This window comes from Herpailurus yagouaroundi, unplaced genomic scaffold, assembly GCF_014898765.1.
Source record: "Herpailurus yagouaroundi ecotype Mexico unplaced genomic scaffold, PumYag 100, whole genome shotgun sequence".
NCBI classification, from domain to species: domain Eukaryota; kingdom Metazoa; phylum Chordata; class Mammalia; order Carnivora; family Felidae; genus Herpailurus; species Herpailurus yagouaroundi.
The window spans coordinates 23,762,320-23,776,484 of record NW_024412391.1 but is presented as its reverse complement, the minus strand read 5'-3'; the positions used below and the strand labels follow the sequence as shown (position 1 = coordinate 23,776,484).

General features: G+C 40.8%; 1 protein-coding gene across 1 annotated transcript; it reads left to right on the top strand.

Annotated features, from left to right (window-relative positions):
- Positions 1–575: 575 nt before the first annotated feature.
- Positions 576–11,093, top strand: WNT16 (Wnt family member 16). Its single transcript, XM_040472132.1, has 4 exons — positions 576–689; positions 873–1,114; positions 3,075–3,361; positions 10,120–11,093. The coding sequence occupies exons 1-4, from the start codon at positions 595–597 to the stop codon at positions 10,582–10,584; spliced, it is 1,089 nt and encodes a 362-aa protein (XP_040328066.1). The 5' UTR covers positions 576–594; the 3' UTR covers positions 10,585–11,093.
- The last annotated feature ends 3,072 nt before the right edge of the window (positions 11,094–14,165 follow it).

The following is a 14,165-nucleotide window of genomic DNA, read 5'->3' as shown; positions in this document are numbered from 1 at the left end:
TAAGACAGAAGCGGCCCTGGCCGTCTTCGGGTTGAATCAATACCCCTCCCGCCGAGACCCGCTCTTAGAAGACCGCGACAGGAGGAAAGGTCACGAACACACCCGGGTCTGGACGCGCTGTCCCGGACGGAGCAGCGGGCCCGAGCGCCCCCCGCGGAGCCCGCTCGCAGCCAATGGGAGCTTGAGGTCCGGGGATGATGAGATGCGGGGCCGAGGCTGGGCCAATCAGGCTCCAGGAGCGGCCAGGGGGAGGAGATGGGAGGAGAGGCCGGGGGCGATGGAGACAGCTACACCAACAGAAGTTTCTCACCTATTTCGGCGAGGGACGCTCCCGCACCTCTTGCACACCTCCAGCTCCGCGCGGGAGGAGGGCCCCAAGCTCCTTTCTCCACCTCCTTCCAACTGCTCCCTGCAAGTGAGGGGAAGGCTGCTGAGAGCCCCTACCACCGCTGGCCTTCTTTTTATGTTGTCTCACAGGGAGAGAGGGGGCGAGGGACAACTTGGTTCTGGGGAACTGACCTCTGGCCTGGCGGGCCTCTGGGCAGAGAGGGCAGCAGTGGAGCGGCTGGGGCCGGGGGACTCCATGCTGGGGCCATGGACAGAGCGGCGCTCCTGGGACTGTCCCGCCTGTGCGCGCTGTGGGCAGCCCTGCTCGCGCTGTTCCCCTGCGGAGCCCAAGGAAATTGGATGTGAGTATGGGGGCGGCACGGGGGTTGTGGCAAAAGGGGTGCCCAGCCTCGGGGGACTTCCCGCTGACGCGGGGGAGCAGGGCCGGGGGCCCTAGGGCGGATGACCCAAAATTTGGCAAAACACCTGGGATCGGAGAGGAGAGCTGGGGAGCGGCTCACGCTAGGGGCGGCGGTGTCTTACAGGTGGTTGGGCATCGCTTCCTTTGGGGTTCCGGAGAAGCTGGGCTGCGCCAACTTGCCGCTGAACAGCCGCCAGAAGGAGCTGTGCAAGAGGAAACCGTACCTGCTGCCGAGCATCGGGGAGGGCGCGCGGCTGGGCATTCAGGAGTGCAGGAGCCAGTTCAGACACGAGAGATGGAACTGCCTGGTCACCGCCACCGCCCAGCCGGGCACCAGCCCCCTCTTTGGCTACGAGCTGAGCAGCGGTAAGTCCCGGACCCTCGGGGATGGCGCAGGATGGAGGGCGACAACTCCTCCAAGTACGGTAAATGAAGGAGTGCTTTCGTGGTCCGCCGCTGTCTCAATCCCAAAAGAGGTCCTTTAGTGGACGAGAATTGGGGGGGGGGGGGGTGACGGAAACCAGGCCCGGGTGCAGGTGCGGTCCTGGAGGGGGGTGACTCCTCCCCAGGTCCAGAGTGGGGCGCTAGGAGCTGTAGCTCTTCCTCCGTCCCGCGGCGCTCGGCGGGAGTTGCAGAAAAACTGACACTCCACCCCGCCGACCCCTCGGACCCCGTAGCGCCCCCCTACGTGGGTGACCAGCTGGAGAAACATGATGTCGGCAGCAGGGAATGCTGCCGCCGCATCTGCTTTGATTTAAGAGCTCCGCTGCGCACCGAGCCTTGGACAAGGGGCTAATTGCAGCGAAGCCCCACGTTTGTTGGCACCTCGGAGCGCGGGGCAGACAGAATAACGGTGATTGTAAAAGGGAACGTCCTGGACAACTCAACGTGCGGCTAACCCGAGCGCGACTACTTTGGCTCTCCCCTCTGGTCTCCTTTCCTTTTATATCTGCCCTCCAGAGAGCAGACCCGCGGCGCGGGAAGCTGCAGTAAAACAAAGTTCCACTTCCACGTGCCCAGTGACTCTGTAGGGATAAAGGTTCAGGGAACCAGGATTGTTCTAGGAATATCAGCAGATTCAAAGAATTTTAGAACCTGGGCGCCGAAAGATTCGTTGTTGTTTTTCACATTCATTTCCGTCCTCCCTCCTCCTTTGACCCTTCTCCACCCGCTCCCTGCACGCATCGCCGCCAAAGTATTGCATTTGCCCCGCTGCGTTTTGGCCGGCGCGCCTTTCCGAAGGGGGCCTGCCCCTCCCCGCACCCCCGCAGAAGAAAAAAGAAGGAAGAAGGGGGAAAAAAAAGGAGGAGGAAGGAGGGAAGGAAGGAAGGAAGGAAGAAGGAGAAGAAGGAGAATTAGAAGCAGAAAAGTTTTAGTTGGTGAAATTCAGGGACATCAGCTGTTGAAAAGGTTTTTTGGACAACGGGCATGCAACTGTTTCTACTCCAATCTTATCTCAAAAGAAAAAAGGGTCATTTGCTGAGTCTCTTCTAGCCCATTTTACTAATGTTTTAATGAACTTTAATTTTCAAAGATTTTAGCTCAAACTCTATTGCAGGTGGGCTAAATATATACTCAGTAGATTTCTATAACAATTCTTTTTTTTTTTTTTCTTTGCTGGTGACATTTCATTTCTTTGCTGGTGACTTTCACTGCTTTTAAGACTGTAAAAGGATTAGCTAGCACTATATAAAATATTTAACTGTTCCATATTAATATCAGTGACTGTTGTTTATGATATCCTTGGGAAAAAAAAACAGTCTTTGATGTGAAAGTAAACTGTAACATCTACTGATTGCTTTGGCCTTTGCTTAATTTTAATTTGCATTCTGACGTGTATTATTTACACAAACAAAAATCACACCAAGTTTTTCAGCTTGTGTTTTGTGAGAACACATTTGAAATGTAAAAATAAAGGTAATCTGGACTCTTTGGACATTGTATTACCATTTACTGTATCCATGAGAAGGATTTTAAATTCAATATGTACTTATTGGACTTTTATTGTCTATTAAGTACTGAGCTAGGTGCTGGCATACATTTCAAATTTTAAAAATAAACAGATGATTCTAATTGTCATGAGGGCAATTTATGCTGTACAATATATAAAAATGCCCCCCAAGTGGAATACTGAAAATTAATGTAGCTTTTTTATAAGACTAAAACAATATGAAATTGTCCTTTCTAAATATGTACTCATTAAAGCATCCATTGAAAGTAATTGCAAAATCACTTTCCTGCTAAGAGGTTAAGAAGGAGGCTTTGCTATGAACATAAACAGACGGAGGTATGGCTCTTCCATTCAGCAATTTATGTTTTGTTCTAGGCACCAAGGAAACAGCATTTATTTATGCTGTGATGGCTGCAGGCCTGGTGCATTCTGTGACCAGGTCATGCAGTGCAGGCAACATGACCGAGTGCTCCTGTGACACCACCTTGCAGAATGGCGGCTCAGCTAGTGAAGGCTGGCACTGGGGGGGCTGCTCCGATGATGTCCAGTATGGCATGTGGTTCAGCAGAAAGTTCCTAGATTTCCCCATCAAAAACACCACAGGAAAAGAAAGCAAAGTTCTGTTAGCAATGAACCTACACAACAATGAAGCCGGAAGGCAGGTATGTATCAGAAAATGGAATGAAATCTAGTGCCTTTAAATAACACTGGGATGACACTTCTGAATGAATCTGTCCAAGTGATTTTAAAAACATACACTGGTAGTGGAAGAAACATATATGTCATCTATATGTATAATATATGCATGTGTTTATTGTATACATAAACAATATGTATGACTTCTACATCGATTCAGTTTAAGTTCTCCATCGGATAGGGGTTGATGTATTGGTGATTTTATATTTTGTCTACCTGGAACACTAATTATAAAATAATAGATGTGCACATGCCTTTGGGTGATTTTGTTCCATCCCCTTAGCGATAGAGCCAGAATAAGATCTATAGGATCTGCCTAATGGTACTGAAGCAAATTCCGTCTTAAATATGACTTTTGATTATTTCTTTAAATCTATTTTTAGTGGGAAATGGCTCCTAAACATCATGTGATCAATGCGTCCGTACTTTCTCCAGCAAACATTCTTGGATACATTAGAGAATTCGTAACTCCTAACTAATATTTTGGTAAAACAAATCTTTTTTAAAGACAATTAGTTATTTTATTATAAAGTGATACAGATTCATTATAAAAAACAATAAATGCAGATAAATGTAAAGAAGCTTTAGATACATTAAACATGTGGATATTTAAATATATACATATTAAAGATTTAATTTAATCTTTAATTAAATTTGAAGAACCACCATCTAATTAACCTCTTTTATGAATTCTGTGTTTTATACTAAAGTTTTCTTAAAATGGAATAAATTTGTAGCTTAATTTCACTTTTACATATTTATTTTAATGAATATTGACACAATAAAATTTGAGTTCTACAACATAGGGGAATTACTTGGCAATTCATAGTGAGCTTCTTAAAACAGTCAAAACCTTTTTATGAATATACTTTTTCTATGTTGTGATAATCTCTTTAGGACAGGAATATCAGCACATATCCTATATTATTGTAAATATCCAATAACCTGTAAAGGTCCCAAAGTAATCATTGCAATCTGCCACATTCTCCTGAAATAAATTAAAGCAAGTTGCAGTATCTGCCAGAAATATTTAAAGTATATGTTACATTTGTTTTACATTTTTGGAAAGTGAATAAATGGAACCCACTTAGAATAGGTACAAGTTTCAGCCAGCTTTCTTTACTTAGCCATTCTGGTTTATAATGCGAAAACAGAAATCTCAATAAATGTTATTATCACCATGATGCTTCAAATTCAAATCTGAATTTTTAATTCAATGTGAATATTGATTCAAAATAGCAAAATAGAAACTAGGCAAGTCAGTAAATAGCTAGGTAGGCTTTTCATATTTTTGTTTAGAAATTTTAAAATTTAATAAAGTAATCCTTGCCTGACACCACAGTTACGCACATGTCTCTTCTTAAAGTTTTCCATGTAAAAAAAAAAATTAAATGAATGAGGTTCTGCTTCAATGTAAACATTATCCACTAAAGGATTTTTAAAATTATCTCTAACATATGAATATAAAAGAGGTCAAATATATGTTTGTGTTTCTTAATACATATTTTTTAAAACTCTAGAGTTAGGATGAGAAACACATTAAGTCAAATTAATATCTTTAAAAAGACCCACAAATGTATATTAATTATCAATTTAGATCTTAAATCTTCTTTAATCATTCTTTAAATAATTTTGTAGGGAGTTTTAACATTTCACTAGAAAACAAAACTTGGAAATTCATGTCATGATTAATTCCCTGAATAAAGCTATCCCTAAACTTCTGAGAAGCTCTGCAGTATTCTGTGTTTTTATCAGTATCATTAGGCAGGTATTTAGTGTTATTCTGTCTTGTGTGTTGTTTCTAATTAGGTAGCAATATTTGCCTCAGTAACCACTTGATCTTCAACTAGTATTTATATTCCAAGTTTATTAAAAACATACAACTATTTAGCATCAATTTTAATCCACTGTTTGTTGGCAAAAAACAATCTTCTCACATTACTGAGGTTTTTGCTATTATTCTAATCATGCAGAAAATAATTCAGTCTATACATATATATGCAGTTTGTGTACATTTTGGAGTTTTCTCTACTGAGTCTTTTTGTTCTTCATTGGTCTACATAGAGTCTTAAAATATTACAAAACGTTACCTGGACTGGAGTTTTTGTTGGTCTGTTTTCATGAAATATTACAATTCAAAACCATTTTGTATTTTTCTTTCCACTGCAGCCAAGCCCCCCCTCCCCCCCCCCCCACAACAACAAAAACCAACCAGGTTTCCAGGCTATTATCTAATATGGAAGAACAATCAACTCCATTTTTAAGATTGGCAATTAGGATTTTAATCTAATAGGCATATTCTTCTGAGTAAAGTTCAAGGTCTGCATTCAATTGAGTTGATTTTCCTCGTCTCAAAATCCCAAACTCAAAATGTAGGAAAGCGTTCAGAGAAATGTGGGTACTGGCGCTTAGTAGTGCTGTGAGCAGGATAGATGATTTTCTAACCGCTGACCTTAAATACTCTGATTCCCACTTGGTTTCTGACACCATTCCTAAAGTTATGACTCCAAGAATAATGTTGCTGAATGGTGATTGGCTAACAGAATGATGTGATGTCTTCCAGGGGCAGAACTTCTGGGAATAATGTGACTTGGAATATTTATGGGTATTTCTTTTGGTGTGCTTAAAATATTTCCATTCTTCCCATGTCCACCTCATAAACTTTTAAGTTTCCCTACCCCATAATTTGTTTTATGATGAGTAACTCAAAAAAGTGGGAAGGGCCCAACCCCAAATTTTCATTGACCTGTTTCAAGAATATTTATAAGTACTTGAACAACACATAAGTGTTTTGCTTTTCAGCAGGTTCAAATATATTTTTGGACTGAAAGAGACAAAATGGGTCAGAGGAATAGGAATTCTACATATAACCATCCAACCTTATGTCACAGTTTTCCTAAAAACTTAACCAGATCATCTGATAGTTGACAAAATGAAATGTTTATAACAAAATGTTCCACAATAGTTTGTTTTGTTTTGTTTTGGTCATTTCTGTGAAGTTTGGATAAAGCGATACACTGGAAAACAATCATCGCCTGCTGTGTTGCCTCTGAATCAAAATTGTGGGACCAGTCCCTCCTTAGACCACTTCTTAGCAGTTTCTATTTTTACATTAAGTATTAATGATACATCTTTCCTATTTCACTTCATTAGAAGTTCATCAAACCAAAACTTAACACAAAGAGCCCAGTAAATTGAATGCTACCCTCCTAATTGCTCTCCCATAGTTGAAAAATATTCCACCAAAATGTGCACATCTGTTTGCAATAGTTAACAAAACATTCCTCTGTTAATATCGTTATAAACCTTAACAACTCAACTAGAGTAGAGAAAGGAATTTTCTCATAACCACATACTACTCATACGAATGCTGTTCTCTAACTTTTCCTGTTAGCAGAAAATGGCTGCTATCGCTGCAATTCAGAGCGGCTGTTTGATGTTAATCAAGAATCCCAGCTGAAAAGCTCCAGAATATACTTTTTTTTGGAGTGTTCATGCAATTTCCTTAAGTATACTACATTTTCCATTTTCATTTTTCTCTGTTCTACTAAAATTCTCCAGCTGCATATACAGACTTGACATCATATATCACCAACTTTCCTTATGTAAATCAAGTGTCTTAACCATGCTGTTCATTCTTTTGTAAAACTGGAATAATATGTAAGTACATGTTCATTAACTACCTACTGTGTGCAAGGCATTTCTTTCTGTAAAGCCACATCAAGTAAAATAATTTATGACAAAGTTCTCTGAGAAACACTAAGTTCTGCAGTTAAACTGTACGTGTGTGTGTGTGTGTGTGTGTGTGTGTGTGTGTGTGATCTGCCTTGGACTCTGCATTTCATCAAATTGTCCTAATGGTAATTACATTGCTTTATTTTAATCCTTATTTGCCGAAGTTTCTTCCTTAGAGTTTTTTTTTTGGGGGGGGCGGCTATAATCATTTAAATTTCATGTCAAGTTATTGGAATTCTTCTCCTTGATGTTTATTTGTCTTTCTATCCTAGACTATATCTATAGCTATGTCTATATCTATATCCATATATATGATAATATATATGGTAAAACATATGTAATATAAAATATATACAATAAAACTTATGATAAAATGTAAATAAATAAAATATAAATATAAAATATACACACGATAGAAATACCATATTTATACTTATTGTTAAGGACAAAAAAGATAATGGAATTGAAAGGTAATCGAACAAAACTTAAAAATATCATCCCTGAAAAGTTATAACTAACTCCAGGTATTTAAAAGATTCTAGTTTTCTATAGCAAGAAAATCTTCCCAAAATTCTGATGTGAATTCAGCAGGTGATATCATTAGATATCACCTTTTTATCCTTCGAACCTGGCAGGTAATGTGTGCTAACTCTGTGGCCTAACACTGCTGTGGGCTGAGAAATCGGAGGAGAGCCCCATAGGATCCAGACCTTTCCATGCCATTGACTCTCCTGGCAGTGACTCCTTTGTTTAAGGTGGTTTTCAGTTCTTTCTTCAGCTTCAGAGCACCAACAGAGAGTGAGTTAAAGCTGTTCAAGTGAGCTGGACTAACTATTCCGTAAGTATTTGGTGAGCATCTACTCCATCCTCCATGCTTTGCAAATTGGCAACACCATACATGATGTCTGAACTGGTTGATGAAACAAAAATCGGCCCCTCAGTAAGATCCTGAGCAAGAGGCAGTTTTAAATCACCAAGCGATGACTGTGAGGAATGTTGATCAGGTTTAAATACATAAACAGACATTCTTAGATTTTTGGCTTTCTTTGGACAATTTGTTTTGTTATTGCCTAGCATTAGCTGAGCTCTCTCTTTCTCATATCCTTCAAGCCCTTAAAATCTGAACAAAAGTAGGCAGATTGCATTAATTTGAACATTTATTTGCCTGGAGACATTTTAAAGAATGGAAGTCTTTGTGAATATCAAATGCCATAAATTTAAGTAACTAAGCTGTGTGCCATACTTTATAAATTGCTTTCATATCATTGAAAGCTGTCTTTTGCCTGAGTTACTAAGAAATAGACATAGCTACTTGCTTCTCAGTTTTATGAATTCAAAAAGAGCATATGTGCTCTATTCCATAAAGGACAGGGTTTAAATATTATTCTGTTTACTATTTTCAACACTAATAAGTATCGAATATTGCACAAATCAATACCATATGCTCTCACTCAAGGTTGCAAATATTATAAATTGTCCGAAATAGTCCATCTCATTAGATAGTTCAGAAACCTTAATTTGTTGGGAAACCTAACATTCCACGAACACGTCAGTGTCAAGTTTAGTATAAAATGGCAAAACATAAACCCCTGTCATTTTAGAGTCGTGATAAGAACTGTAAGTGGAATTTAAGCTGTGAGGTTTTCCTTTCTTTGGTGAGATGACACACATAATTTCCAAGTTATTGAATGGGCAGATCAATTTCCCATTTTACCCAGCATGCTGACAGACCGTCAGCGCTACAGCTAGCCCCGGCGATTTATTAATCTGCTCTGTCGTCCTCTAGGGATGGAAGGAAGCTGTGTTAACCAGCCTGCTGTATAAGAGAATAGAACCCCAAAATTCTTGAAATCTCTCTATTGCTTTTGCACGGTGAGCCCCATGTAAAATTTTCTCTCAACTCTTCCCGGACCTTCTTCTTCAGGGAAAGGGGGCATTTATTTAGACCTTAATGTGTGCCAGGCAATGGACTCTTACAGATATATGTAATTTCATTTAATTCCTCAGGCTGAATAAACCAAACTCAGCACTTCGAATTGAAAAATTATGTATATATATTATCCCTTTTCTATGTTAGGATGGTGCTACTGATCCATCAAGAATAGGACATATGTTTTGAATTAATTTTCCACAACAGGGGAAGAATTTGCTGGGAGCAACCACACTCTCCAGCCCCTTCTCCTTTTGACCAATTTAAGTTGATTAGTCAGGGTTTCTCATGTGGTCTGTGACCAGAGGATAACACGGTGCCTCAAGCCCGCATGAACGTAATGGACTTTTACAGTGATCAAACCTGAGAACTCTCAATCCATAGATCTCATGCTTGGATGCCCGTTAGAATCATCTGAGCAGCTTTGTGGACGTGCCACTGCCTGGACCCCACCTTGGCCAAGTAAATCAGAATCTCAGCGATTAGTGCGTTGGTTATTTGCAAAGTTTCCACGGATGCTTCTATGCACTTGTGAGGCGAGGATGACCATCCTGTCGGTGCTTCTCAAGTTTTAAGGTGCATACGAGTCCCCTGAGAATCTCATTAAAATGCAGATCCTGATTCTGTGGGACTAGAGTGGGGCCAGAGAAGTTGCGTTTCTCACAAGTGATGTTGGTGCTGCTGGTTCATGAACTACACTATGAGTAGCAAGGTGCGATATCAGGAACATGGAGGCATGCATGAACATCTTCCCACCCCGAAATTAAACACAAAAATAGACATAAGAGTAGTGTCCCTCAGGTGTCTCAGATAAACCCTGATGACTACATTGGCCTGGTCCACTACTTTAAATTAGACTTGGAAACGTTTGCTCTGCAGGGTCAGAACGACAAAACACTGGAACCCTGAAGCAGCTGTAGAGACCCTTCATGTTCAAAACTATCGTTTTTGTGCAGGACTACACGGACCCAGAAAGTGAAGTGGTGAGGTCAGCCGCGCTTCTGTTGTTGGGTAAGACACTTCATGAATGATATTTAATGCGATTCCTGTGGGTTTCAGGCCGTCGCCAAGCTGATGTCAGTAGACTGTCGCTGCCACGGAGTGTCCGGCTCCTGCGCTGTGAAAACGTGCTGGAAAACGATGTCTTCCTTTGAAAAGATCGGCCATTTGTTGAAGGACAAATATGAAAACAGTATCCAAATCTCAGACAAAATAAAGAGGAAAATGCGCAGGAGAGAAAAAGATCAGAGGAAGATACCCATCCGCAAAGATGATCTGCTCTACCTTAATAAGTCTCCCAATTACTGTGTAGAGGACAAGAAACTAGGGATCCCAGGAACACAGGGCAGAGAATGCAACCGCACGTCAGAGGGCGCGGACGGCTGCAACCTCCTTTGTTGTGGCCGCGGCTACAACACCCACGTGGTCAGGCACGTGGAGAGGTGCGAGTGCAAGTTCATCTGGTGCTGCTACGTCCGCTGCAGGAGGTGTGAAAGCATGACTGACGTCCACACTTGCAAGTAGCCCCTCCATCCAGCCTTCAGCCCCACTCCTCAGTGACAAACAAGGGACTGCCATTCCCAGGTGCCTCCCACTGTGCAGGGCTGTGGAAGGCGCCTCCTGCCTCCGAAGTCCCAGACCCTTGGGCCTCCGGCAGCGCTCTCCTTTCCTGACGGATATCCAGTCACACACTGAGCATGTGGATTTGGGGGGATACCAGAGTTGACAAGGTTTGGGTTCATTCTTTGGTGGTTTGGAAATACATATGGACCTACCAAGAAGATAATCTGTCTCCTAAACAAGAAAGAACAAGAAGGAGCCTTCATGCGGGGAGACCTGGGCCATGCCTAGGATAAGATCCTTGACTATGGAATTCAGTTATGGAACTCAATAGCGGTGGTTTAATATTAGACGTTTTTAAAAGGCACATCTTATAGCAGCAAGGAACAGTAAACATGATCTCATTTATTTTCTCAGTAATTTGGGTGAAGAAATCATACTGTGCATAGAAACAGACATTGAAAAGTTAACAGAAGGGGCGCCTGGGTGGCGCAGAAGTCGGGTCACGATCTCGCGGTCCGTGAGTTCGAGCCCCGCGACGGGCTCTGGGCTGATGGCTCAGAGCCTGGAGCCTGTTTCCGACTCTGTGTCTCCCTCTCTCTCTGCCCCTCCCCATTTCATGCTCTGTCTCTCTCTGTCCCAAAAATAAACGTTGAAAGAAAAAAAAAAAAGAAAAGAAAAGTTAACAGAAGTGGAAGGTGCTTACCTACCTTTTCATGCATTTCAAAAGAAGGGCAATTTAAAAGAATTTTCATAACTGATACAGTATCCCTACAATGTGTTTGCTAGAGATGTTTAGTGACAAAAGGGAAGAATCTAAACATAGAACGTAAAATGTATGATTTGGATTTTAAGTGCCTTTTAACTATGAGAGTTTATCTAGAAAAATCTCAGTGAGATATACAGCAATCTTTTATCTTTGGCTTTATTCTTTAATTGTAGACCAGTTTCTACTATTAAAACCCAGCTCTGAAATATCGGAGAAGAGAGGGATCTCGAAAGCATGTGGGAAACTTAAAGGTAAAAACATAAAGGGCTTTCATACATTGTAAGGGAAAGCACCCTTTAAACATGTAAGACAGTATTTTGTACAGTATTTTGCTTAAAAAAGTTATATATTTTGTAAATACAGTATTTAAGTTATATGATGATATATATTAAAACTTCAGACATTATTGCCAAAGCCCAAGAGTTAAGGCGATAAAATTATCTCAGAAATAAGATTAGCTTCTGTTTCTTTTCATTCTATTAACTCTGACTTTTTTTAAACATTGAAAAAAGTTAATTGAGCAGTTATATGGATGTGGTTTTCTTGTCAAAATGACAGTTTTACATGTTATAGATTAAAATATGCTGCAAGATATTGAGAATTGTGTTATTTCAGCAGATTAGTTAAATTCTGCTTTTAATTAGTTCTGTTTAACTTGTAAGGCTATTATAATAAATTATGCAGTAAAAGTGTTAACTGGATAAAAGAATCTACATCAAAACAATGATCACCTTGTGTATTTGATATCCTGGATATTTATTATATTGTATGTAATGCTGCATTTCCATGTGAATGTTGAATGGTCTAAGTTTAGTATTCATGCATGTATATTCATCATACTTTACAAGGTTCCTGGTAAAAATTACAGGGCTGTATTTAAGGTTGTGTTTTAATGTAGATGCTTATGTTTTTTATGAATTGTTAACTATTTCAGTATTCTATAGGAAAAAACTTCTAAGTTCAGGAAAGACAAAGAAAGAATATTCTTTTTCTAATAATAAGCCAAGAAAATGTTTCCTTGCCCATAACTCTCATCCTATTTCCTTTCAATCTTATTTCCCAAGGCAGAGCAATAATTTGCAAAAAAGAGCAAACCCATGGAAAATGTCTCAGGCTTCATATTAAATTCAAGGCTAAACATTTCATTGTGACCCTTACAGTTTAACAAAGAAATATTATTTATAAGTGAAAATCTCAGAAATGACAATTGAATAAATATAGTACTTATTTAAAAGAGTGGTTTACCAATCTTTAGCATCCACTGATTAAAATAACCTGAGAGACTTATTTTCATGCCCCCCCTTTTTTGGCACAGTAAATCTATTTTATCTGCATTAAAATAAGCACTCTTTTTTTTTTTTAAGGTGAAGAATAGTTCCCATTAACAACCAATTTCTTCTATCAACTAGACAACTTTTCATAATTACCTTACCAACCAATTGGTAGAATCAGGCGGCCTCCAATTCCCGAACGCTAGTATGCAGCCATTGCTTGAAGACAGTGATGCCAACTCAGACTCTCTTCTCTGGGATGCCTGAGCAGGATCTCCTAACTCCCAAGCTTTGGCTTCTTCTTTTTGTGTCTTTTTGTGTCTTTTGGCTTCTTCTTTTCCTTCTCCTCCCTGGCATCACTATGGAAGCCATTCTTGAATTTCTCACCAGTTTAACGGATGGCCAACCTGGACTTGGCTCATTTTCTTCCCACTCCCTGTCATGCTGCAGGTAGCACCACGGTGCTCTCGGGAATACAATTTGTGGAGCCCAGATGTTCCTATTCAATCTAAGCTATTTTGCCTGCATTGTTTAGGGCTCTTCGTGTTGCAAGTAACAGATGACACAACCCAGACTGACAAATGTTAAAGGAAATGCATTGACTCAGTAACTGAAGAGTCCAGAGTCCAGACTGGTTCCCGTGGAGCTCGATCTGAAAACTCACACTATGTTCCCACAGTTCAGGTCTTTCCAGCTCCAGCCTAAACAGGCTGGCTTCTGCAGTGTTGTCTTCTACTTCAGGCCCTACAAGGTGGTGGGGGGACCCTCACCACCTCATGCCACCCCAGGGGCCCCAGGCTCTTCTCTTTTCTTAGCTCAATGGCTGCTACACTCCCTCCAAGCCTCACATTCTCCTACCACTCATTCTAAGGAAAGAGAGAGGTTCTTCTTGGTTGCTTCTATAGGAGAGATGGAATTTTTTTTTTTTTTTCCTTCACAAAATGACCAACTAAGGTAGTTCTGAGACTCATTGGCTCTGATTGGTTAATATGTCCATCCGGGAACCAATCACAATGGGCATTGGAGATTGGGGTTAGGGGATAAATACATTGATGATCTTAAGGCAATCAGATCCAGTGTGGGAAGTGGCAGTGAGTGATTCATTCCGACTAAACTCACGTAGCTTGAGAAAAGGGAGGGAAGAGGTGAATCCGCGAAGGAAAACCAGGGTGTTATGTTAACATTAAAGGGTACCTGGGTGCTGGGCAGCACAGACATTAGATGTCTTCAGCTCCAGTGATGTGTTTTGAAAACAGCTTTCTGGCAGCACTTGGGTCAGGCTCACAGCCAGACAAAGCCCTGTGACTTATGTATAGGGTACAAAGTGCCTTCTTTTGTTTAAATGCCCTTTATGATGTTGAAAGGGGAAAAGGAGAGGGGAGGTGCTCTAGTGTATTAATTTTCAACGTAGGAGTTCAACTATTTTGTAAATTGGGAAATGCTTAATAGAGACAGTGGTAAGAGGCAATGATGATTGTCTGAAAATGATATCAAGAAAAGCATAT

Excerpts from the sequence above, each read along its gene's own strand:
- WNT16 (XM_040472132.1), top strand. The coding sequence starts at position 595 with ATGGACAGAGCGGCGCTCCTGGGACTGTCCCGCCTGTGCGCGCTGTGG. Across the intron at positions 690-872 it reads GGAGCCCAAGGAAATTGGAT|GTGGTTGGGCATCGCTTCCT; the intron begins GTGAGTATGGGG and ends GGTGTCTTACAG. Across the intron at positions 1,115-3,074 it reads TGGCTACGAGCTGAGCAGCG|GCACCAAGGAAACAGCATTT; the intron begins GTAAGTCCCGGA and ends GTTTTGTTCTAG.